Source organism: Helianthus annuus, chromosome 14, assembly GCF_002127325.2.
Source record: "Helianthus annuus cultivar XRQ/B chromosome 14, HanXRQr2.0-SUNRISE, whole genome shotgun sequence".
In the NCBI taxonomy this organism is placed as follows: Eukaryota; Viridiplantae; Streptophyta; class Magnoliopsida; order Asterales; family Asteraceae; genus Helianthus; species Helianthus annuus.
Genome location: NC_035446.2, coordinates 166243007 through 166270264, shown reverse-complemented (window position 1 = coordinate 166270264; position 27258 = coordinate 166243007). Strand labels below are relative to the sequence as shown.

Below are 27258 nucleotides of genomic sequence, written 5' to 3'. Positions count from 1 at the left end.
CATTCAGAACTTCAAATCTTGCAAAACGAAATTTACGAAAACTTTATAAAAAGTAATATGAAAAAAGTATCATCCTATATTATTTTTGTATTATCCCTTTTATTTTTATGTGTTACGAGTAGGTACATTTTCGTTGTCACGTGTAAAACGCAAGATAGGTGGTCCCACCTCTATTAATCCACTTGGCCACACACGTACCTTTAACCCAAAAATAAATTATTATTTTTATTTTTTAATTAAAAGAGAAGAAACAAATACTAAAAATCTCATCCTTTACGTGTAATATAAACTCCGGCAGAACCACCGCCGTTGTCCGCTCATCTCCGTCACCGTGAAACCCTAATCTACACCCGTACGTCTCAATCACACTTCACAAATATGAATTAACACTATTCAGTTCAAATAATCCTCAACATCATCCTACAGTTCTTCAAATTTTCAGATCAATTTCAGATTCAATCAAATCAATGATGGAGTTCGAGAATCAAGGCTTTGAAGAAGCCGAAATAGATGCATCTCATGGAGTAATGGAGTCTCTGGTTCTAGACGATGACGATAATAACAATAACAACGATAAAAACACCGGTAACGATAACAACAATCCGTTATCCAGATCTAACGGCGTTGTTAACGGCGACGGTAGTCAACATCATCATCCTCTATCTTCTACGTTGCCGTTTGCGGAAATACCGACCACTGACGACGATGATCCGTTGTTATCATCACCTTCACCGTCATCACACCGAAACCCTAACTCGTTCAATTCGCTTCTAGAACCTCCTTCGTACGCCGATGCGGTGTTCAGATCGTTTGACGGTGACCACGGGAAGCAAGTTAACGGTCATGGTGCGGTTTCCACGTCAGCATCGTCTTCTAGTTCTGATTATCTGAAAATTTCTGTTACGGATCCACAGAAGGAGCAAGATCTGAACAATTCGCTTGTTCCTGGAGGAAACAGTTTTGTGACGTACTTGATTACGTCATGGACGAACTTACCTGAGTATAACGGTACAGAGTTTAGCGTTAGGAGACGGTTTAGAGACGTTGTGACGTTATCGGATCGGTTATCGGAGTCACACCGAGGTTATTTTATCCCGATGAGGCCGGATAAAAGTGTTGTGGAGAGTCAGGTTATGCAGAAGCAGGAGTTTGTTGAGCAGAGGAGAATGGCTTTAGAGAAGTATTTGAGAAAGCTTGCTGCGCATCCGGTGATAAGGAGAAGTGTGGAATTGAGATTGTTTCTGCAGGTGCAAGGGAAGCTGCCATTGATGAAGACGACTGATGTGGCGTCACGGATGCTCGATGGAGCGGCGAAGCTGCCGAAGCAGTTGTTTGGAGAGTCGGTTGTGTCTGCGGCTGTGGATCCTAGTGATGTGGCGCAGCCGGCGAAAGGAGGGAGGGATTTGTTGAGGATATTTAAGGAGTTAAGGCAGTCGGTTGCGAATGATTGGGGTGGAGCGAAACCACCGGTGGTGGAAGAGGATAAGGAGTTTTTGGAGAAGAGGAAGAAGATGCAGGATTTTGAGATGGAATTGACGAATGTGTCACAGCAGGTTTGTTGTTTGTCGTTCTGATTACATTATACTAGTAGTTTTTCCTTGGATCACAAGATCTTCAAATTATGTTTGATGCCTATGATATGTTTCATGACATGTTTTATAATGTGATGTTATGCCTATGATATGTTTCATGACATGTTTTATAATGTGATGTTAAATTTGCATTCCAAGGCATGCAATTCAACAAGTTGCAGGTGGAAAACATAAAACTTTAGGGTAGATTACTGTTTGATAAATCTTCCATATAACTTATTCGTATATATTAAGAAAGATGGTCCTTTGATATCTAGTTTTTTAAATTTTCCATATAACTTATTCGTGTATATTAAGAAAGATGGTCCTTTGATATCTAGTTTGATAGTCTAAATATTCCATTAAAATGGCATGTTTAGATTTAATATAGGACATATCCTTCATTGAAAAACTATGTTTCCAAAAGTAGTTCTTATGTTAAGAAGAAAACGAAGTTATGCTAAACATATAATGGACATTGTGTTGATCATCCAGATAAGCAAATGCGTATTACTATCATTGGTGTCAATTCGGGCATATTACGTGTATTTCATTTATGTGGGCGCCATAAAATCAAACACAAATGATGTTGCTTTGTTTTATGTATTCTAAAATAATTCTAGATGGAACAGTCTGATCATAATGAGGTAAAAACATATTTGGAACTGCAGGCCGAATCTCTTGTTAAAGCTCAGCAAGACATGGGTGAGACCTTGGGGCAATTGGGACTAGCATTTGTCAAATTAACGAAATTTGAGACAGAGGAAGCTAAATTTAACTCTCAGAAAGTGAGGGCTGCAGATATGAAAAATGTGGCTACTTCTGCTGTTAAAGCCAGCAGATTGTATCGAGAGTTGAATGCACAAACTGTCAAACATCTGGTATCTTCTAAAACAATAATCAGAAGTAGATTATGTTTAATTTAAATTCCTATAATATGCTTCTTTGAGCTTCAGTTAAGTTGAAAAATTGACTTGTTTCACTTATTACTGCAGGATAAGCTACATGAATACCTTGGAGTGATATTAGCTATGAATAATGCATATGCAGATCGGTCAAATGCTTTGTTGACTGTACAGACTCTTCTATCCGAGCTGGCAAATTTAAATTCTAGGATCGAAAAGCTCGAAACAGCTGCCTCCAAGATATTCGGCGGTGACAGGTCTAGAGTAAGGAAAATTGAGGAGTTAAAAGAAACAATGAGAGTTACTGATGAAGCTAAAAACTGTGCAGTTAGAGAATATGAACGCATTAAGGTAAACGAATTCAACTGCTTGTTTTTATAAATACCTTACCACCTTCCTTGATTGTTATTACAACTACCAGAGTGATCTTGATGTTCTAGAAATCTGTGATTATGAATGCATAATTTTTGAGAAATATATAACAGTGAATGCTTATGCAGGAGAATAATAAGAATGAGCTTGAGAGATTGGACAAAGAAAGACATGACGATTTCTTTGGCATGTTGAAAGGATTCGTTGTTAACCAGGTACATTTTTCCCATCTTTACTAGTAATCTAAGTAGTAGCGACAATTAGAAAACTGGTCTTATTGGTTAAAATGACAAAAAGGAAACTAATTAGAAAATGGGTCGGCCAAAGTGTCTTTTTTTAAGCATACACTTTCCAATATGTTAAATGTTGTTTCGTAATCACATTCAACTAGGGCTGCAAATGAACCGAACGAACACGGACAAGGGCAAGTTCGTGTTCGTTTGTTAAGAAAATAATGTGTTCATGCACACTTACCGAGCGAGATTTTTTTTCCGTGTTTGTTCATTAAGGAAACGGATGTGTTCATTTGTGTTCGTTCGTCAATTTTAGGTACCGAACACAAACGAACGTTCATGAACACAAATGAATACGGACGAACACAGACAAGTGTTCATGAACAAAAACGAACACAAACAAACATATATTAAATTTTGAATAAAAAGGCATTTTTAATCAGACATAAAGATACACTCAAAATATACTAACCGAATTATTCAAACATACTTGAGTACTTAGCATAATCTTGATAAACGTTATTAAGATAAACTAGCGTTTAAAAAAACAAATGAACGGAACCTAATTTTAGGTACCGAACACAAACGAACATAAACGAACACGTTACCGAACGTTTACGAACATTAATGAACGAACGCGACCTCTGTTCTTTTTTTTTATTTTTTTTTTGTGTTCGTTCATTTATTAAACGAACGAACACAAAAGAACTTCCCGCCGAATGGTTCATGAACTGTTCGCTAAAAGTTCAGTTCGTTTGCAGCCCTACGTTCAACACACTAGTTATTTAAAAAAAAGTAGTTTAAAAATCTGAAAGTAAAGGGTTTCGGTAAATGTTAGTCCTTACCTGGCTTGTAAAAAGCTTAGCTGTTTTGATCCGCGCCCAAGCCACCCGTCGTGCTTATTTGCCACGTCTAAATCTTAGCATCAATTGTTTCAAAGTATGGATTTTGAAATTAATATCTGTACATCATTGAACGGAAGTTGAGGCAAGATTTCTTATTCATTTTGCAATATTGTAACGGGTGACAACTGGATCCATTTCGCCCAAGAACCTAATATCAAAGTTTGACTTGAAGAACCTAATATTAGAGATTGTAAGCATTTGAATACATGTTAGGCAACATGTTTGACCCATTTTTCAAGCAATTATAATTCAGTTTTGACCTTGTTTGAGTGAAAAAAGGATATTGTGATCTAGTCGAGGGTGCAACTTTAGTACATTGTGCTTGTAATTACAGGCGGGATATGCAGAGAAGATGGCGAGTGTGTGGGAAACGGTTGCAAGCGAAACTAGTGGATATGCTACAAAAAGCTCTTAGTTTTTGTGAACAATGTTATGGGTTAGATCTACTTGTAACATCTTTTTGTACCTTTTTATGTACACTCGGTTTGACTTGAGACAAAATAGCTTTTGTGAACAATTTTTACAAAATACCTCCTTTTTGTATTTTTAGCTTTGGAACATTCAATAATCTTATTAACATTTTGAACTCATAATTGTAATGTTTATTTGAGATTACTGGCTTTAGAGGCATACATCCACAGATTAGTTGCTATTTATTACAAGCAATAGGATTTTTTTACTGGTGTTATTAATAACTGGTTTTCGAATTTCTATCAACTTGAGTAAAAGAAGTTACCGGGTTGAGTCAGTCACTGACGTTTCAAAGTTCCTATAAAGATGTACACTTTTTGTCATCGGTAATTCGGTATGTTTATCCAGTTTTTATTTGAGATGTTATGTTGCCCTTCATTTTCATAGATGAGAGAAATATTAGGGCATGTGTAGTCATAAAGCCCTTTTAGGGGCGTTATGTGACATGTGGCATGCCACGTCACCCCGGGGCTTTATGGGGCGTTATGCAATTTGAGGCTGTAGTCATAAAGCCCCTGTGTAATCATTACTCATTTTTTAATTTTTATTTTTTTAATTCATTTGTAACTTTTTTAAAAATAAAATTCATTTAATTAAATAAAACAATATAAAATGTTAGTTCAAAATTTAAAAAATAAAAACTGAAAATAATAAAAAACAGAAAAAAATAAAAAACAGAAAATAATAAAAAAACAGAAAAAAAATAAAAAACAGAAAATAATAAAAAACAAAACAAAAACAGAAAAATAAATTAAAAAACTGAAAATAAATAAATAAAAAAAACCATAATATCTTTTGAGTTAGCCCAGCCCAGCCCAAAGCCCATAAAAAAAACCCTAAAAATCTTTCTTTTTTTCTTGTCTTCCTTCTTCTTCTTCTTCTTCTTCTTCTTCTTCTTCTTCTTCTTCGTATACCTGCAAGCCCCACCCCCCTTCTATGAAACCTGCAACAAAACAGAAAATACAAAAAAAAAAAAAAAAGAATCAAACTTCAATTGTTCATCACGCCGCTATAATGTTCGCGCTGGCCAAAAAATTTCAAACATGGCGCCGGGGGGGGGGGGGGGCGGTGTTCGCGGCGCCATAATGGCGCTATGGCCCCTTCTCGCGCCCCAGTACACATTGCCTTAGAGTGGATGCTCTTCTAGGCAAGTGACATACTGACATGGCTAATGGCTTGCAAGTTGCATTGCTCACTTTTGTTTTGCTTGAAAGTATCATGACAGATAACATGGCAAAAACTTTGACCTCTAATATGCAAGCATCATAATATACCAGGAATGTTAGGTAGGTGAATAACTGATATAGAAGTCGTAATAAGAATAATCCTTAGGCCATGTGTAGTCATAAAGCCCTTTTGGGGGCGTTATGCGACACGTGTCGTGCCACGTCAGCAAGGGGCTTTATGGGGCGTTATGCAATTTGAGGCCGTAGTCATAAAGCCTCTACCCATCATTACCTATTTAATAATTTTAAGTTTTATTAATTAATATAAAAAAACTCTTCTATTTTTGATTGGCCAACTCAATTAATCAAACAACAATAACGCCGCGAAAAATTTCAAGCCCTCCACCCATTTTTGAAACATAGCGCCGGTGGGGGCGGTGTGGGCGGCGCCATAGCGGCGCTATGGCCCTTGGCCGCGCCCCACTACGCAAGACCTTAGGCTGAACGGTGTCGTGATCGCACAAGGGCCGGGGAAGGCTAATGAAGCCCGGCCCTGTCCGGGGACACCGCCCCTGGACCCGGCTTCTTGTTTTACCCGGCAAATGGGGAGTTTGCACCGAACATTGGTGAGGGTGGGGAGTTGTTTTTTAATTTTAAATATTTAATGATAAATATTTTTTTTAATTATTTAATTTTTATTTATTATTTATTATTAGACGATTACTATTTTAAGTTTTTAACGGCTATTTTTTTTTAAACGGTTACTATTCCAACGGCTATTTTTTTTTCAAATGGTCACTGTTCCAAAACCTATTTTTTTCAAACTGTTACTGTTCCAACAACTATTTTCAAACGGCTATTTTTCTGGTCCCTAAAAATACAACATATCTTTCCCGCATATCTCACTTCAAACGGCTATTCTTTATTAGTCCAATTATAAAACCAAATGGATGAAATCAAACGTCATTTCATAACATTTTATTCCTTATTTCTGGTACTTGTATACATGCATACAACCACTCTTATCTTGACAGGTTACCACAAAGTTAATTCCCTAAACTAAAAAATTCAATGTACAACTAATCTAAAGTGGATGATTCCAATTTAAATATTTAATTATACACATTCACCATTTTGAGCAAACAAGCAAAAGCCAAGAATCATGTTCTTAAAGCATTTTTGTATGCCTTATCTTTGTGACTTTGTCATTAATTAGTCACATATCCACGCTGACTCCATGTGTAACAGTTTTATATCCGTCTAATGCTCGGGTGTTGTAATATTATGAAATGAAACATGTAATAAACGTAACAACCTTATAGATTAGTTTACTAAGTTAAGTGTAAATGAATCTGAAAGAAATTAATGTATACGTTTTAAGCAGTGGCGGACCCAGGAATTTTTCCATGGGGGTGCGGAACATTTTTGAAAATTTTAGGCCCCTAGTTATATGAGTAAAAAAATCGGTTCGTATCGGGTCGGGTCGGGTCATGTAAGACAAACGAACATCAAACTAAATTTATATAATAATAAAAAACATGTAAACTTTGTTACAAACATAATTAAAACGTCGACGCCCTACGGGTTTTCATTTTTTGAAATCTATCCAAAACATCACTTAAAACTAAATTTTTAAACAATTCTTTCTCTATATAACATAAGTTCATCGCTCCATAACATAATGTTTCAATTTTAATTTTCAACTATTCAAGCCTAGAAATCATAACGTTCGTTGTAATCACCCTAAAAATATATAAACAACATAATCACCCTAAAAATCATCTAAAAAACCATAAACAACGTCAAAACACACAAAATTTCAAACCTATTTAACAACTTTATTACCTTTTTTTCTCCTATAATATCAACCAAAATCATCAAAATACAAAGAAACTTACCCGTGTTCGGATTCCGGTTAGATTTGGTGTCAAACGACGGTGGTATGGTGGCTGATTACGGTGGTCGCCGGCTGCTGGACTGTTGTCGCTGGGTGATGTTGTTCGTTGGCAGTGCAGGGACGCAAGAGAGGGAGAGAGCGGGAGAGAATTTCTAAAGGTTTTGGGCTTTAATTATTTTATTATAGTTTGAAATATTGTTGGGTTTGGTTAATGGGCTAAGACTTAGTGGGCTAGCTAGTTAGGAATTATAAGTGGGTAAATGTATGAGTATTTGGGTTTAGTTAGTTAGGTATTAAAAGTTATATAATTTAGGTTGTATTTTTTTTAAATAAGAGTTTACCAAAAAATTAAAATATATATTGATAACACTTTTTACCTAAGGGGTGCGGTCGAAAAATCCAAGGGGTGCGGACGAAAAATTCCAAGGGGTGCGGACGGGATTTTCGACGGAATTTAACACTAATTTTTTTTTCCCGGGGGTGCGCCCGCCCACCTTGAAGTGGGCTTGGGTCCGCCCCTGGTTTTAAGTAACTACGTAACAAATCTAACATATAAAACAACTATCAAACATGCTTCAACCGCATCTTCATCCTACAATAATACAAACCAAAGAAAACAAAATGATCATAATGTTTATAAACTGAATTTAACACATTTGAATAATATCAACAATTCTAAGCTATAAAACGGCACCTGCTAACGTATTTACTCATTAAATCGCTTGGGCTTCTGCATATTCCTCTCAGTCTTGACTGGTAGCCCTATCCATGTTGTTAACCTATGGGGGCCACGGCAAGGGCTTGGTGTAATCATATCATCATTTAACTCAGACTAGTGGACTAGCCTTATGTGTTCACTTCATTCTCCAGTCTTGGATTCCAATAGACCAACCCATAATCTAGTTTGAAGGTCACACCATATTGCTTCACCTCTATAGGCATATCAGGTTTTCCTGCCAATACTTCAAATTTGGGTACACGAACCTCGTTTGCGATGAAATCATATTGTTGACAACTGTCTGGATTCCACGTATAAGTTTGTTTTAGTAATGTAAATGGTTATTTCTGGTTAAGTGACATGGTTTGCTATACTCACTTTTGCAGAGCCGGTTCAAGCTATTTGGAGGCCCTAAGCGGATGATACTAGCGGGGCCCTTTCGGTAGAAAAAAACAGATTATTTTGTTAAGATCCTAAATTGTGTAAAAACCAAAAAACAAAATGATTATTTCATCTAGAACCCTAAACTAAAAGAGTTGGGCAACACAAAAACAACTTAACATTGAGGCCTGATTATAAATTCTATTATGACCCAATCTTTATGAAAATACTTAAACTACATTGGGTTTCTCTATTGCGCCTTAAAAAAAAATAAAACAAAACACAAAATGTGAAAGCTTTACCGCTAAAGTACAGAGGCATTGCATGTTATATTTGTCAAAGTCTACCTAATATCGAGACTATAAAAGACATATCGAACTTTTTCAAAAAAAAAGGAGGCCCCAAAAATGTGGAGGCCCTAGGCCCAGATCTTGGTTTAACATGCTATTGGGCCGGCTCTGCACTTTTGTTTTGTTTTGTTTTGTTTAATAAGATCATGCATGCCGAGCTTATAAGTTAGGCGTCGCAAAACCACTTTGACCTTTAACTACGCAAACATTATATTTAGGTAGGTGAATATAGGAGTCGTAATAAGAACATCCTTGAAACAAATTCGCTCGTGAGCTTTGAGAAATTTGATACCCGAAGGCTCATGGTGGTCATCACACTTCTTATGTCTTGTTTTCAATAGATTCTATTTGACTTAGATGTATTAAGTTTAATAAAAACTAGTATTTTTGCTCGCCGCACGTTGCGGCGGCACGTGGTGAGTGGAAACATGTAGTAAGGCAATACACGATTCGTAAAACGCAATATGTAATAGACAATTAAAAAAAGTGTAAAACATAATACATAAAACACAATTACAAAAAAAAAAGAGTAAAACACAAATGCATTTGCAAAGTAAAAGCAGAAGGGTAAAAATGGAAAGTATAAAAGTAGAGGGGTGGTGGCGGAAAAGGCAAAGTGTAAAAGTAGAGGGGTGGTGACGGAAACGTGTAAAAGATGAGGGGGTGGTAATATGAATGAAAAGTAGAGGGTTGGTGGCGTAAATATGTAAAAGTTGAGGGGGTTGTGGAAAAGCAAAGTAGAGGGGTGATAATAGCAAAGTTTGAAAAGTGAGGACTAGATTGTGGAAATTCAGAGTAAAGGGGACGATTGTAGCAAAGTATAAAAGTGGGGTGTCGGAGGCGTAAAAGCCCCCGACTTTGTGTTTTAAGATAGTTAAGAATTCAGCCACTCTTATCCTCTCTTGTTACAAGTTACAAATTTAATGCCCAAAACTTAAATTCCAATGTATATAAATGTTAACTCAGTTAATCCTAAAGTGGGTGCTATGCTACCAAACTAGTTCTATGCACATTCACCATTTCAAACGAGCAAGCAAAAGCCAAGAATCATGTTCTTGAAGCATTTTTAATGGCATATCTTTATCATTGGTCACGTATCCACTGCCTCCATTATGTATTTCACCGAAACACTACAAAGAACTTATTGGCTCTTATTAACTTAAATAATGGTAATTTCCTACTTTACATTTATTAGGCCTGAAATTCGGAATAATATTCTTGATCTGAAGAAGAATATTTTAACGCTTGATATAGTTTAAAGGATGTATAAATATCGATCAAACATTTGAAAACTATCTAAAGAAAACCTTTTAAGAGCTTGTTGAACATATTAATTCATTCTAACTAGGTACCAAGGAATATATCTGATTTACCTTTGAATCAAATTAATAAGAAATCATAATAAAGATTGATACGAGTTATAAAGTGTAAAGTACTCGTTTCAATGTTATTACAACTCCGATACCAAGGAAACTCTAAGGTTTCAATACCATGTAAGAGGTTCCAAGGGGCACCGTCCGTTGGTGAGTCTGTGGCAACCCTGTCAAAGCCCTTTACGAGGTCCAAGGGGACCCCCCCCCCCCCGGGGGTCTGGGGTCGCAATAATGAGAAAATTTTTGATTTTGCATCATTTGTGCTTCACAAGAAAAACAACAAACTAGTATAGTTGGCTTGCATGAAATGATAGGCATCAAATTTGTACATTGGTATCAAACTTGTGTAGCAGTAGCAAGTTTGTAGTGCGGTAGCAATAGTGGTGGACCCAGGATTTTTTTCCTGAGGGTGTGAAATTTTTTTAAAGATTTTAGACCCCTAGCTATATAAAAAAATCAGCTCATAGCGGGTCGGATCGGGTCGGGTCATGTAAAACAAGTAAAAACAAACAAACAAACAAAGTTTCATAGCGGGTCGAATCAGGTCGGGTCGGGTCCATTTCAATTCTCAAACAATCAAACCCTAGTTCCTAACTTCCTATCACATTAACAAATAAAAAAACATCAAAGTTCAAACCATCCCTACTTTTATTTCTCTTAATCATTCAATAAAAGAACAAAAAAACTTATCTATAACATACCTTGTTCTTTAACTAGAATAATCCGGCGAAAAAAAGTGGTTCAACCCCTTTCCTCTTGAGAAAGCGCGGCATAACTTCCCTACTCATTGTTCATTCCTAATCCTATCACATACAAAATAAAACAGGATCTTCAAGTGTTCAACCATAGCCTATGTTCCTTAATTTTCAATTTAAAATTTTGAATTTCAAACCCTAGTAATTATTATTTGCCAATCAACAATCATATAATCAACAAACACGTTTGCCAACCAAAATTTTGAATTTCAAGCCCTATTAATTATTATAAGCCCTAGTAAAAAACATGTACCTGTCAGGGGCGGCCAAAATTAACCAGTTTGCAGCCGAAATTTTGCAGTCGCCGGCCGGAATTATGCTGTCGCTGGGCGCTGAAGTGAGGCAGAGGGAGGGCGGGAGTCGCTGGCAAGTGGCATTGATTTGGGTTTTTTTTTATTATGTGGACTGGTTTGTTTAACAAAACTAGTAGTTGGGTTGGGCTTGAATGAGTATTAAGTTATTGGGCTTGATTGATTGAATTTAAGTTTTATTAAAGGATTTAGTAGGCTAACTTGTTTACATAATTTGATCGGGTTTCAATCCGTGTTCACAATTTTTTTTACATAAATTCCTAACATTTTTTCTAAGGGGTGCGGACGAAAATTTCCAAGGAGTGCAATCTGGATTTTTCACGAAAAATACCATTAAATTTTTTTTTTCAAGGGGTGCGGCCACCCACCCACCCACCCCATAACTTGAGTCTGCCCCTGGGTAGCAACCTTGTACTACATTCGTCAATTTGAAAGTGAGATTATGTGATTTAGAAAGTATCGAAGTAATAAAAATGAGTTGATCGAATGTGATAATATTACAAGGTTTTAAACGTCATGTTCTTAGTTTTTAATAAACTTAATATTACTACTTACCATACATGTTTAGTCCTTGAGTTTTGTTACGGAGCACTGTTTTGCATAGACATGCATTTTTTAATAGGTTGATGGGTGTATAAATGACTTTAATAATATACATGAAAAATGTGATTTCATGTGTAGATGACGATTAAAAATAATATAAGCAAATGATTAAAGAGGACGTTATTGATTAATTTTAAGTCATAAATAATTGTAGTATTTAAATTATCTTTCTATCTAATTATGGACAGAAAAAAAAAAGAATCTACGTATTTTGTTACATCACATATGCTTTATCTTCCAATCAGTATTTGACATCTTATATCTCCCTCTATATATATGTATTAATTTGTAGCTCACCATACGCTCCATACGATCATATCTCTCTCTCTCTTTCTCACTCATGTGTTTATGTTTCTCTAAAAGATCCAAGTAATTACTTCTTGTAGTGTATGTTGTTATGAGTTCTTTTACATCCTTTAACCCCGTTAACCTCTCAAATATAGTCAAAATGGCCCATTCTTCATTTCCTGATATATGGGGTTGGATTCAAAATCTACCACCACAAACACAATGGGAAACAAACACAAAATCTATATGCATTTGTTCTTCATCTCAAACTTCTATTGCACTCTCCATTTCCAAAACCCTAATTCACCCTTCTTCAATCTCTTTCTCCATCATTGCAAATTACAACTTACCCATCTCTCTTTGGACCTCTAAACCACTCAAATCCACCAACAACACCTTTTTTCATGAACAACTTACCATCTCCAAACTATTAACCAATATCATAAAAGATATTCTTAATTACACCCCTATCAACTTTTCTAACTCTTTCCTCAAACTCCCCGAACCGAATTCAATCCCCAATCTTAAAGACATCATTAATTTTGTGTTTCTTGCGCTTTCTTTTGTCGTATCAGTTTACGAAGCTCCTCAAGATATCAGGTGTGATTGCATAAACACTCTTAGAGATCAATTCACATGTCCATGGGCTAGAGAAACGTCTAAAAGATTGATGAAGTTGATAGGTTCAAACGCCGAAGAACAATGGATGAGATCCATGAACCTTGCAATCACAAACTGGATGATGGAGCTAAGAGCGATGAATCATGTGTTGAAAGCGCCATCACCAATGTATTCTTCAGCACTTTCGGGATTAGGGTTATGGAAAATTCAGTTGTATTGTCCATTGATTGCTATGGATGTTGAAAAGTGTAATAGTAATGGACAAGATGATCAGAAGCTAGGGTTTTCCTTGAATTATCATCAGCTTGAAGGGGTGATCCAGTTGAATTATCAGGTGATGGTTCGAGAGAAGTGGATTGATGTTTTGGTTAGCATCGATAACGTGAGGTATGAAAGGTTTCTATATCTATATTTATGATTTTTTAAAGTGTTTGATTTTATATTATTTGCACTTTATATATATATATATATATACACACACATCAACATTCATATTTATTTAATGTAACAAGCTAACTAGGGTAGAATATATATGACATGACATGACACAAGAATTTCACAATTTCTTAGCTTGTAGTTTACAACTAGTTTACATTAACATTAAACATGTTTTGATTAACACCACATGACCACATAAATTAATTTGGCACGTTACCCCAACAATTAAGTAATTTGTGTGGAGTATAATATTCTATATCTCTTTGATTAAGGGCATTAAATTAATGATAAGACCAGACGTGTTTAATAACATGACAAATACGTAGTTTCAAATGCAAGTATAAAAGGTTGGGATGAAATGACTGATCATTAACAAATATTTCATTATTTTGAAAATCGTAACGTATTAAATATGGTCAAAAGTTTCATAATATTAATCCTTTTTTCTTTAAATTAAAACAGTTTAAGATAGTATTATAACCAATTAAACTATTATTAGCAATCCTTTTTTCTTTAAATTAAAACAGTTTAAGATAGTATTATAACCAATTAAACTATTATTAGCAATCCTTTTTTCTTTAAATTAAAACAGTTTAAGATAGTATTATAACCAATTAAACTGCTATATAACAGAATATTGACAAGTTTTAAGTGTGGCTCACTTTAATAAGGGGAAATAAATTGTCACATATTGATAAGGATAGTTTAAATGTTTATAAATTTGAAAATGAAGTGTATTATTAATAAACTAAAATAGATATAATCTGTAATTTCTCTAATATTTGTTAGATCCAGATATGTAATTAATAATAAATAGAACGTAAAACAAAGAATTATAAAATTCAACATATAACTTTATGTTTTAGAAAATATTGTTAGTTAATGACCTTAAATGTTTAGATTGCTTGAAAGCAAAGGACACCATTATGAGATAAAATTTTGTGGTATAGACAAGGATAATATTATATTTTGATTGGGGATGTAAACAAGTTAAAGTTAAACAGTTTATCACTAGTACACAAAAGCTTTAGAAGTGCGGTGAAATTGAATTGAAAATGCGGTGCATGAGCCGCATTAAAAGTATAAGCACCATTAAATTCTATTTTATGAAGGTGCGGTCCGTTAAACCGCATCCTTTTATAAAACAGCCGCACCATTTATATACCTTTGAACCAACAGGAGCTCACCACATGGAAACCACATTAGCACCATTAGAATATTTGAACCGCATCAGTGTTTTCTTAAAAAATATACTTTTTTCTTAAATTTATAATTTCTAGGATTTTTTATTTTTTATTTCCCAACAAACTACACAAATAACAAAGATATACGGATGATAAAAAAAATAACAAACAAAAATTTCTAACATATTAAACACGTTTCCAAAAACTACATGGTTCCCGTATGAAACACAAAACGTATACACTTTGTGAAATAGCTCAAAAAAGTTTGCAACCTAAAAAATCATACAGGCAACTTCGTATGCCTTACAACCCGAATCGACTTCTTCAATCCTAGCATTCCGATCCGTAGAAACCGCCTAACAAAACATAATGTGACATATATATATCACAATCTAATCATCTCACATCATGCAATAATCATCTTACCTCATGCAAGAGCTCGAAGAACGTTCGCGGGGCTTTCTTTGCGATCTCAAGTGCTTTGGCCAAGTTTTAAGTTTGGTACCTTTGAAATGCTTCTCATGAAAAACTGCATATATTAGGATAAGACCATAAGAAACAGAAACAACAAGAAAACACCACCACATATGAGCAATCTGATTGCAAGAAGACATCACAACGCCATGGTTTAAAAAAACCGTTGAGACGTGCGCCTCGAAGCGAGATGATAAGAAAATGTGTATGAGGTGTGCCTCCTAGTCTTATGCCTTAGTTCTCCTCGAGTCCTACGCCTCACGAGGCGAAAGGAAAACACCTCGGGGTTCAATTCCATTCTTTTAAATCTTGCACAACGCATCTTTGGTATAAGAAAAACATGTATGAGTTGAAAATATAAACTTAGACAGAATAAAAAAAAGGGAATTTCAAAGGGGTAAGCCATAACTTTCAGCTTTCAGTTTCATATTGGTAAGTCACTTTGGATCCAGGATTGTCATTTTCGAGCGCTTCAAAACTAGCTAGAATTGCCTATTGTAAACCAATTTAAGTTAACCAAATCAAGTGACGCTGAAATATTGAAACATAAATTAAATTACCTGAGTTCGATTATTAGTGCTGGCAAGTGCACCTGCAATTTAGAGCACTATGAAAAAAATGAAAATTGTAAAACAAAACTAATAAAAATACAACAATTACATTCTACACTTGGTTTAAAAAAGCGCGAGGCGCTCCGAAGCGTTTTGGTACGGGAGCTTTTCATAGTTAAAACATAAATTAAAGTCGAAACACACTTTATTTCATACATGCCATATACATAATCAGATCGAAATCAAAGATACCACCAACGAAGTCGACAACCTCACAGTGGCGAAGCTATCATGTTTTTCCATTGGGATCACTTTTTCCAATGACTATATCTCTATCAACACGAAGTTAAAATTTTCAGGTCGGTTTGGGTTTTTATCACTTAAGTTTCAATAAAAAAAACAACTAAAAACATTAAAGTTTCACAACTAATTTCAATCAAGAATCAAGATTTAAGTCTTATTTCAAAGAGCTCATAACTGAATGGCAACATCTTTGTGAAGACCCTTATTTTGCCTACTACAACTCATCACACAGTTTTGTTAATGATGCTATAACATACAATTTACTGAGGCATTTTACCAAACACTTGGAGGGCATTAGTGGATCTATAAAAAAGAATACATCTTGTTGGTCAATTCAGCCCAAAACTAACAACTTATACACCTTGGTAGAATTATCCGAACTAGCCAAACTATGTCACAATCTTTTATTCGTGTAAATACTTTTCATACAAGTGACAATTGATAATTCCAAAATTTTTAACTTATACAAATTGCAATCTACCTGAATATATTTTTACCTAACCAACTAAATGCCAGATCAGAAGCAAAAAAGAAAGTATTATGTAAAGCATTAAACACGTTTTGAGTATAACCTGAAGTGCATTCAACGGTTCCAACATGTTTTTTTATCCTTTGTAAGTAGGAAGAATCTTCACCATGTCCAACTCAACCTACACACAACCAAGAATAATTGAAACCAAGGCACTTAGACAAATGTGAATAAAATTAGAGGGGAAAACTAACACAAACATTTCATCAAACACTTGGTATGCACATATTCTAAACATCATAACGAGCGAATAAAAACAGAGATTTAGACACAACATATTCATATGAATTTAGTGGAAAATTGCACACAGTGGCTGTAACGAACAGGAGAGACACGGTGCACTAGACCGCAACGACGGTGCAATGTAGGGCAGGGATGGGACGGTGCAATGCAGGGCAGGGATGGGGTCGGTTCACTGGAAGGTATCGGTAGTGAGTGGTGTCAAAAGGAACGAGATGGATGCGACAGAGAGACTTGGGGTTCGATTAGGGTTTGTGAGGGTGAGAAATTCGTGAGGGAGGGAAATAAACAAGCGGGAATAGAGGGAAAATGAAAATTTTGAGGGGAATATGAAACATAAGGGAGGGAAAATGTAAATATAAGATATAAAGTTGGGGGAATTTGTGAACGATAAATATAAAGGTGCGGTGTTTTAGAGAACCGCATCACCAAAATAAAGTGCATCGCACCAACAAAAGCTTTGTGTACTAGTGTATGAATGAGTTAACTGATATCAATTTGTTAAAAATACGAATCTAGACAAGCTTAAAGCTTAAAAATAAACTCGTTTAATAAATGAGCCCAAGTTTCACTTATCAACCTTGAATTTCAGAGTGTAAATAAACCTATTTTTTTGTAAAACTTAGATTTAATATATTAAATATATTTTGTATTAAACAGGTGTAACATTATACGACTCGTGAACGAAACTCTAATGAAAGAACGTGGAGCAGGAATCGATGAAAAACACTTCCCCTCCCGCATTTCCTTACAGCTCACCCCCACAATCCAAACCAACATCTTAAGCGTTTCCGTTAGCAGATCATCTGAAAACCCAACTCTAGAAATCGGGGTCGAACGATCCATCGAAGCCTCATTCGAACCACCAAATCCTCACATTGGAATATCCGTTTCCGCAGGTGAAACAATTACCACCAATCTCAAGCCATGGAAGTTCGAGCAATCAGTCTACGGCAATAGCGGTACGTTCAATTGGTTCCTTCATGACAGTGTCAACGGCCGAGAGGTGTTTTCAACAAAGCCTTCGAAGTTCTCATTGCTTCAGCCAAAGGCGTGGTTTAGGAACCGATATTCGAGCGCTTATCGCCCATTTACGAGGCAAGGAGGTGTTATTTTCGCGGGTGATGAGTATGGAGAAAGTGTGTTGTGGAGGTTTGGAAGTGGCGCGATTGGGCAAACGATGGAGTGGGAGGTGAGAGGGTGGATTTGGTTGACGTATTGGCCAAACAAGTACAAGACATTTTATACGGAAACTAGAAGGTTGGAGTTTCGTGAGATTCTTAGTCTTACTATTGCTTGAGTTTGGAATCTGTATTATTGGCAATTGTTTGTACATGTTTTGCTTCAAATAATTTGTGGATGTGAAAGTTACTTTACAAAGTGTTAAAATTTATGTATGAAATAAAGATGTTTACTATTAATTACATGGAAGATATGACTTTGGATTGTATAAAACATTTGCCTAGAGATACTATCTAGCTATTGTGATCTTTATAAAGAATCTTTATTAGTGGCTTACAACCTACCAGATTTCGTTAATTAACCACAACTGATTTTAAAGGAGTAAATTACAAGTTTTGTCCTTTATGTTTACATCAAATTTCAGGCGCTGTCTTTTTTTCTAAAATCTTGCAGGCGTTGTCTTTTAACTTTTAAAATCTTGCACGTTTTGTCCTTTAGGCCAAACCTGGTTAGAAATCTCAGTTAAAAAAGGTCATGTGCATTGCACATGAGGGTAAAATGGTAATTTCCCTTTCAACCCTTACACTTTCCCTTCTTCTTCAATGATTTAAACCTGCAATGTATATAATTTGCTAATTTCTTCTTGTGGGTATCTTCAAACATCCATCAATCATCACCCTCCCTGTAAACAAAATGCTGGATAATCCAGACATGTTCGAATCAACCGCTTGTTTCGATCCAAACTCTTCAACCCATCACCAACAACTGTTCATCGATCATCAACACGACCTCTCAAACTTCCACCACCCACAAATCCCCCAATTTCACCCCTGCAGATCACCAACACTTGATCAACATCGAAATGGACCACCAAAACTCGACCCGACTCGACCAAATTAACTGGAACCATTATATATATATATATATATATATATATATATATATATATATATATGGAGAAGATCATGCGAGAACCACCTGCTTATTGCGAGAACCGCGAGAACCAATGTGAACACAACCAAAAATAGCTAAAAATCACACAAAATTTTTTTTTTATATTTTTTATATAAAAATCGCTACTTTTCGAAGCCAAAAAAAACCAAAAATTTTTTTTATATAAACAACTGTTCATCGATCATCAACACGACCTCTCAAACTTTTCGAAGCCAAAAAAAATTTATATAAAAGCAGCGATTTGAGCATAAAAATATTAAAAAAAAAATTAGATTTTTTTTTAGATTTTTTGTAGATTTTTTTAGGTTTTTTAGGGGTTTAGTTTTTAGCATTTTAGCTTGAGAGGGGGGGGTTAGGTTTTTTTTTGGGGGGGGGGTGGGGGAGGGGGGTTTAGGTTTTTTTTTTTTTTTTTTTTTTTTTTGGAGGGGGGGGGGTTAGGTTTTGTTTAGGTTTTTTGGGGGTTTTAGTTTTTAGCATTTAGCTTGAGGGGGAGGGGGGGTTTAGGTTTTTTTTTTTTTTTTGGGGGGGGGGGGGGGTAGGTTTTTTTAGCTATTTTAGGTTGTGTTCACATTGGTTCTCGCGGTTCTCGCAATAAATCTCGCATGAATAGTAGATTTATTTTTATAATAATATATAGTTTTTTAATATTTTATTATTTAATATATTATAATAGTTTATTATTATATTTAATTTTAGTAACATATTTTCCTTTTTTCTAAACATCTATTTCCTTTACCTTTTATTAATAATTGTTTTTTTTCTTTTTTTAACATATATTAATTTATCGATTAATTTGATATTTCTTTAATAAGTTACGTTTATAACTTTTTTCTAAAAACTTAAGTACGTAGTTGTGCTTGATTTCTTTCCTAGACATTCCGTTATAAGTTTTGTTAAAATGAGGTTATACTCAATATAAATTATTTATTTGGTATTATAAAAAGGTACGATGATAAACTAAATCGTTCTGATGGTTTCACTTTCTAAACAACATGCTTTATTTTCAAATCACGTTCGTTTTACATTATCATTTGCTCGGTTTCGCTGCAACGCGCAATATAAAAAAATCTAGTACTTATTAAACATCATATGAATCATGATCATTACCTTTCTATAGCCTATGGAATTGCAGCCTAGGGTGAGATAATCCCTAAGGATCATTAGTTTCTTGATTTGATTTTCACAAGGTTTTTCTAGATTTATTGGTAGGGTTGGAAGCTAAATTCAGTCTTCGCCATAACATAAGAAAGTTGTGGAGTGCATAAGCCCCTTTAGAGATAGGGGAGGCTTTCTTGTAATAACAATAATCCTCACAAACAATCAATTCATCTCTGTATCCCCTTTATTACCCTCACAAACAATCAATTCATCTCTGTATCACTTCGATGTTCAACATTCAGACCCAAAAGGGGATTCCTAAATCCTAATACATACAAACATAGATCAGATCAAACAAACAACCAATATTGTAAATAGACTTCTTACCCATTTTAAACGCCTGAATCTTCTGAGCATAATCTTTATACCCCTCACTAGGAACCACCACATCCTTTGGCGGTCTTGAACTCGACCTTGACCTGGGCCTAGACAACGACCTCAGCCTCATCTTCTTATTCGAACCATCATCATCCACATTCATATCATCACCGCCATGATTAGTTGACCTCTCCCTCTTACAACCCCTAGACGTGCTTCGAACCTCTTAAAGAGAGGGAGAGAGTGGGGGAGGTGGTAGATGGTGGTGTTAACAGTGGCGGTGGTAGGTGGGGGCGGTGGGGGCTGGGGGCGCCGGTGGTAGTTGGGTATAGATAGAGAGATAGAGATAGAGAGATAGAGTGGGGTGGTGGATGGTGGTTGCAGAGGTGGCCGGTGAGGATGATGGTTGCAGTGGTGGATAGTGGCTGAGTCGGTGGTTGATGGTGGTAGAGATAGAGAGAGAAGCAGAGTGCTAGACCTAGAGAGTGAGAGAGAGGAGAATCAGCTATTCAGATGTATGATTTATATATATATATATATATATATATATATATATATATATAATAGTAATAATAATAATAATAGTATTTTTTAATAATGATAATATTAAATATAGGTAAAAAGACAAAAATACCCTTTGGGTGATCATATTTAACCAAAGAAATTAACTGAGTTTGGTCTAAAGAACATAAGGTGCAAGATTTTGGAACATAAAGGACAAAAATTGTCAACTTTTGCACTAAAAGACAGCGCCTGAAATTTGATGTAAATATAAAGGACAAAACTTGTAATTTACTCGATTTTAAAGTTATATTTGAAGTAAACTTAGTTATACAACTAACAAAATATGCATATTTAATCCGGTCATTTAGTTTTTATATTAAGTAGGACATTATTATGCATGAATGACTATATTCACAAGAAATACATTAGTTCTTTAAAATTCTATAATATTTCATAATCATGTAGGTAAGGGGATACGGTGTGGTTTGCGGCAATCAGCGCCAAACGTGTTTGCCGAGCGGCAAACACCGCCGCCGACAAACATGGGAGGCGGCAAAGAAACCAAATCGGTGATGGATTACCGATTCAAGAAGCATGAGAGAGGGTAGTGAGAGAGAGAGAGGGGATATTGTGGGTGGGGTCCATTCCTATCTCAACCAATCACAAGTTTTTCCTTTTTTTTTAAAAAAAAATACTTTACCACTTCACCAAGTGTTTAAACCACTGCCAACAATTTTCAGCAAAGTTTAAACACTTTTGCCTAATTGACATGGCACGCTCTGATTGATCGGTTTTTTGGTTTGCCACTTTAAAGTGTTTAACCACTCCTTATACCCTAAGTTTTAAAATCTATACAATTAATTGTATATTCACATGTCAATTTATTGTAATGTAGATTTCTCAAAGTTACTTATTAATTATTATATATGTATCTATACATATGTGAATTTATTGCAATACAAATCTCTAAAAACTCTTCAAACCTAGTATAAATTGGTATTGAATACACTCCGTTTTTATATGTAAATAAATTAAATTTTTACAATTAAAAAATGATTACAAATTAACATAAGGATTTACATAATAAACACACAGGCGTATATATACACATGCACACTATATTAAGAGTTTAACTAATATAACTTTTAAAGTATAGGATAAAATCGTTTAAATCATATTATTTACTTTTAAACTAGCTAGTGATTTTTAAACGGCTACAAATTTTTCATACGTCCATATTTTAAAAAAATTTCACAATAAAACGAACACTTTTTCTCTTTAATTTGAGTGTGGTATTGCTATAGTTTTTTTTTTTTTTTTTTTTTTTAAAGTTCGCATATTACATGATCATCGGTGTCTGTATTTTCACCTGCATCATGCGGGCGGCGTTCAAGTATATATATAGAAAAGTACACAAGTTTTAAATACTTAATGTAATTACATGTGAGTATGCATTATAATGTACGAACTATAAACACCAATTTAAAGAGGGGAAAAAGAAATTTAAGAAATATGATTAGGGTTGTTCACAAGTCGAGCCGATTCGAGCGGACCTTTGCTCATGCTTGGCTCGTTTACAAATCGAACTGAGTGGAGCGGCTTATTTAAAATCGAGCCTCAAATCAAGCGAGCATTTTTCGAGCAGTAAAAATTCTGAGCGAAGTTCGAGCAATTTGGACAACCGTGTCGTCCGATTTAAATTTGCTGAGAGAGATAGTGAGAATGTTGGGTCTCAAGTTTTATGTCTTTAAAAATATGCACATTTCATGGGATAATATTTTTCTTGTGAATAACAATGTTGCGGCCGACGAGGCGATGATCATATTGCACGAACAATTACTTTGAGAGCAGGAGATGATCGACTTAGGGTAACGACATGAACATTGAGGCGATGAACAGACTGTCGTTTATTGGTTAGGATTTAACTTTTAGTTTTTATATTAATTTTTTTATTGGCGTGGATGGGCTAGTACGTATAGATATAGTTGTAAATTTGTATATAGTGGACCAAAATCTAATAGAGTGGTACATATAAAACTATAAATTTAATTTATATTTAAGTATATATGTATGTGTAGGGTTATGATCATGTGAGAAGCACTTGGTTAATTGAGAAACTTGAGATGTAACACCCCAACCTGAACAGGCTGACGTGTCACTCATACAGATATCAAAACTAAAACCAATCCAAAACGTTGAAATCAAAAGATCCTAATTACATTTTCATTACATTACCGAAATAAAAATAAATCTTTATCTTCACGGCACTCTTCACTTAATCCCCACGTTTCCCAAATTGCCTGACAAACAAATAAGACAAACACAAAAAGAAAAATACGGCTGAGCCAAAAAGTTGCTCAGTAACGGAGAAATCAACAGTAAACGTAAGGCAAGCATACGGAAACAAAACGGATCAATACCGACACTAACAAATCCAAAAGATGGCACTGAAACAAATACTTTTATAACTTGAATCCCAAAACTTATACCGAACAGGTAGCAGATACTGAACATAATCAGATGCATATAATCATATCAAACATATCCGAACAGAGACAAGACATACGTGACAACATATAACAGTAAAACAAGTCACGTAATATATAAGCACCCACGAGCCTAAACAGAGGCATGCATGGCTATAGTCCATGCGCCGAGATGGTGCGTGTAGGCGTACAAACATTATTCCATCTCAACAGGAGTCAGCTAAGATCGATCTATTCGCCTCTAGGGGCCATGTGCTACACAAGCACAAACTAGAAACGCCGTGAACTTTAGTTACGCACCGTCACGATGAGTGCCATGTCGTTGACGCCCCAACGACAAGTCTTATAATTGCTCGGGTGACAGAGTACAAAGCGTATCAGAAATAAAAATATCTTGCCATAAGTCTAAAGGGGACATGCAATAATGAGCACAAGGTCTAAGGTGTATTGCATGCTACAATATATACTAGTCACATAACAATACGAAACAGAAACTACCGACGAAAACATCCGTCAGGGGCGGACCTAGCATTAAATTAGCCGTAGCACGGGCTACGGCTCAACTTCTTATCAGTAGTGTAAATTTTTTTTTTCAGAGATGGAAAACTGAGTCGAAGGAGATTTTCCGGCAATGAGTTTTCAGAAAACTTTCTGAACCAAGAGGAAGAGGATGCAGTAAATGAAGGCTATTAATGCTCTATCTTATTTTTCTATTAATTAATTTAAATATCACTATTTCCGAGACATACTACTGTACTCTTTTATTTTCTTAATTCAAAATTCATTCAAATTAATATAATTCATAATTCATTCATATGATTACATATAGTTTATTAAATTATATGATAACAGTTTTCATTTGTTAAATTAGATACAGCCAATAGCCAATGAGCCAAAAGACATTTGTCATTAAAAAGAACGTTTTCTTAATATACATTACATTTTTAACCCAAATCTTTTTTTAAAGTGTTAAAAAGTAAATAATTTATAATGGTTTTAAGATACGAGGGCCTAAGGATTATAATTTTTGGTTGATATATGGATTACTATAAGAAGTAACTGATACATAGTCAAATGAAAAAAAAATATTTATGGTTGATTATAATGTAATTTTTAGTCTAATTAGCAATTTTTAGTAAACTTTTAAATTTACTGCAAAGATCTATCCCTTTTCAAACTTTTTAATGAAAATAAAAAAAATTATCAAATCCTTTAAGTAGTAATTAAGGTAACGTTAAAAGAATCTATTCAATCGTTTTTGTGTTTAGAGTGCATTAATTGTTAAAAAAAAGAACGCGACACACGATTGTGAATATATAAACATAATATAAGTTTGATCATCTACTTAAAATGATTTGCATCCGCCACCGCCTAAACTGAGGAAAAAATGTATCCATTTTATGAATGTAGGTAAAAAAAATTGGGATACCCCTGAATTTTTCTTCTAGTTCCGCCACTGACATCCGTACTACAAAGTAACGGATTTGAATAAAAATACTATGATGAAAAGAAAACAGAATCCGTACCTTAGTTAGCAAGCAAAGCAAAATCCAAACAAATCATCCTTAAACAATCAAAAACCTATAATCCCGTTACAACCCAAATCAGTTTTATAAATAATTATTTGATTCGTTTGTGAAGGAATTCCCGGCGACCAAAGCATTCCAAACCTCTTTAACAGTTTGAAACTTTATTCAAAATGATTACGAATGATGTCACTTAATTCTCTCAATTTTGATGTCCACACTACAACAATATAAACCAATTGATATTAGATATTATGAATACTAATCACTAATTCTAACACCTTGCATGTGTGGTGTTTAATAACCAAGTATATCTAAGGGTGAAGGGGGTGCACCCCTAATTAGGTGAGTGAAAAATTTTTTTAACCCAATCATACGTTGCCATGTCATTTCCCCTCTATAATTCCCCTCTTGTCCAAAAACGTTCGGGGTGCACCCCTCTTAGGGGAGTTGTTTTTTTATTAAAAAAAAAAAACAAAATATTGATTGGTTGTTACAGCCATGGGGCCCACCATCTCTCTCTCTCTTGTTCGGTGACTGACCACCCAAACCGCCTCACCGAAATGGGTAACCGCATGAATGGCGGTGCATTACCGCTCGGCAAAAACAGTCCCCGCATGGGGTTGCCGCTTACACCCCGTTCAGCCTAAATATTTAAAACAACTAATTTTGTAAACTGACTTTAGGCTTCAAGGTTCCTTGAACCTCTCTATTAAACAAAACATTAAAATACCAACAGTAAAAATATACCCTATTTAGCTGTACTTATTTCATGAACTTAAAATCTATTTTATGTTAAAAGTAGTTTCATGCGTGTGCATGCATGTATATATAAAGAAAAACAAAATGATTAAGTCAAATATCAAATAATAAACTATTGGCCAGTTATGTTTAGATTTTGCATATGTAACTCCTTAAGCATATAACTATATCAAAAGCAACACAAAGGATCAGATTTACGATCTAGTCGCCGGGAATCCAATACAACAAACCAGAACTTAACTTCTGTATACGAATACGAATTGGACCAGGGTTTAACTTATTACCTTAACAGAAGAACGGAACTAATTAGAGACACACCAGGACGGTCATACGGAACGGAACTAAGGTGGGCGGCAATGATGATTCATGTCGGCTGAATCGTGAGTTGAAGGTCCGATTGCAGAGGCGAGAAGTTGTGATGGTTGTGCGGAGGGTGTCAAGGTCGTTGAACGCAATTGGTTGCAGCTCGAAGGCTTCGGATGTTGGAATATATGGTGACAACCGGATATCGTGGGCATGATGGCTGCTGATGATATTCTGGGTTTCGTTGACAAAGGAGGAGTCTGATCTAGTATAAATCGGTTGAATGATTGAGTAGTCATCCATAAATACCGGTCGGGTCGGTTCGTTTGAGTTAAGAAAAAAAAAATCTGGGATAAGGGCTAAAGCACAAGAAATGCGGCTTAACGAAACAGAATTAGATATGTAGATGAAAGACTTTGGAATTCAAAGATATCTTCTATTATTATATAGTTCAACTAGGTTATAACCCTGTGTAATACACGGGTTGAATAAATAAGTTTTATATACTAAATAATAAAATAATATATCTTTAAAAACATTCTTTGTTGCACAAGTTGAGCAAATATAATTTTATATATTAAATAATAAAAAGTTATATTTATAAGAACAATATCGTACAGGTTGAATAAATGTAATTTTATATACAAAATAAAAAAAGTTATATCTTTAAAATCACGTGTATTACACGAGTTGAATAAATGTAATATTGTTTACCAAATAATAAAATAATACATCTTTAAAAAAACTCCATTTATTACACGGGTTGAATAATGTAATTTTATATACCAAATAATAAAAAAAATACATCTTTAAAATTTTGCGTATTATACGGTTTGAATAAATGTAATTTTCTGTAATAAATAATAAAATATATATATCCTTAAAAAATCTCGTGTATTGTACGAATCGAATAAATCTAATTTTATACATCAAATAATAAAATTACGATTCTGAGCCCTTTGTTATATCACTTTTACCATTTTAGCTCAAAAAAGATTTTTTTGAACATCTAAGCCACAAACGTCTTTTTTTCTAACATTTTTTGCCTCTAACGTCTTTTTTTTAACCCTTTTGGTCCCTAACAGTTAATGGATTTTTGGGGCTAAAAGGGTAAAAGTGATATAACTATAGGGGCCTAAATCGTAATTTTCTCTTAAGAATTTTTTTAACATCTAAGCCCCCAACGTCTTTTTTTCCTAACCTTTTTGCCCCTAACGTCTTTTTTTAAACCTTTTGGCCCCTAACATTTAATGGATGGGGTTAGTATTAGAGGCCAAAAGGGTTAGGAAAAAAAAAGTTGGGGGCTTAGATGTTAAAAAATTCTTTTTTGGCTAAATCGCAATTTTCTCTAAATAATATTATAAATGAGAAAAAGATTAAACTAAATAATAATTATCCATAAGATATTAAACTAAATAATATTTAA

General features: G+C 34.7%; 2 protein-coding genes and 1 long non-coding RNA gene across 7 annotated transcripts; 2 read left to right on the top strand and 1 right to left on the bottom strand.

Annotated features, from left to right (window-relative positions):
* The first annotated feature begins 238 nt into the window (after nt 1-238).
* On the top strand, nt 239-4618 carry LOC110904809 (sorting nexin 2B). The gene is made up of 5 exons (XM_022150668.2): nt 239-1553; nt 2243-2452; nt 2567-2827; nt 2977-3063; nt 4321-4618. The coding sequence occupies exons 1-5, from the start codon at nt 468-470 to the stop codon at nt 4399-4401; spliced, it is 1725 nt and encodes a 574-aa protein (XP_022006360.1). The 5' UTR covers nt 239-467; the 3' UTR covers nt 4402-4618.
* Nucleotides 4619-12327: 7709 nt separating this feature from the next.
* LOC110904810 lies at nt 12328-18060 on the top strand. Its single transcript, XM_022150669.2, has 2 exons — nt 12328-13307; nt 17300-18060. The coding sequence occupies exons 1-2, from the start codon at nt 12409-12411 to the stop codon at nt 17937-17939; spliced, it is 1539 nt and encodes a 512-aa protein (XP_022006361.1). The 5' UTR covers nt 12328-12408; the 3' UTR covers nt 17940-18060.
* LOC110904811 lies at nt 14705-17188 on the bottom strand. 5 transcript variants are annotated; one of them, XR_004879810.1, is made up of 4 exons: nt 16443-17188; nt 15577-15623; nt 14969-15508; nt 14705-14898 (listed from the first exon to the last, which is right to left on the bottom strand). It is a non-coding gene; the product is annotated as an uncharacterized LOC110904811 (long non-coding RNA). The 5 variants fall into 5 exon arrangements; XR_004879811.1 differs by having other exon boundaries at nt 14969-15071; nt 16443-17187; XR_002572782.2 differs by having other exon boundaries at nt 15577-15608; nt 16443-17187.
* Nucleotides 18061-27258: the final 9198 nt, after the last annotated feature.

Excerpts from the sequence above, each read along its gene's own strand:
- LOC110904810 (XM_022150669.2), top strand. The coding sequence starts at position 12,409 with ATGAGTTCTTTTACATCCTTTAACCCCGTTAACCTCTCAAATATAGTC. Across the intron at positions 13,308-17,299 it reads GTTAGCATCGATAACGTGAG|GTGTAACATTATACGACTCG; the intron begins GTATGAAAGGTT and ends TGTATTAAACAG.
- LOC110904809 (XM_022150668.2), top strand. The coding sequence starts at position 468 with ATGATGGAGTTCGAGAATCAAGGCTTTGAAGAAGCCGAAATAGATGCA. Across the intron at positions 2,453-2,566 it reads CACAAACTGTCAAACATCTG|GATAAGCTACATGAATACCT; the intron begins GTATCTTCTAAA and ends TTATTACTGCAG. Across the intron at positions 3,064-4,320 it reads AAGGATTCGTTGTTAACCAG|GCGGGATATGCAGAGAAGAT; the intron begins GTACATTTTTCC and ends TTGTAATTACAG.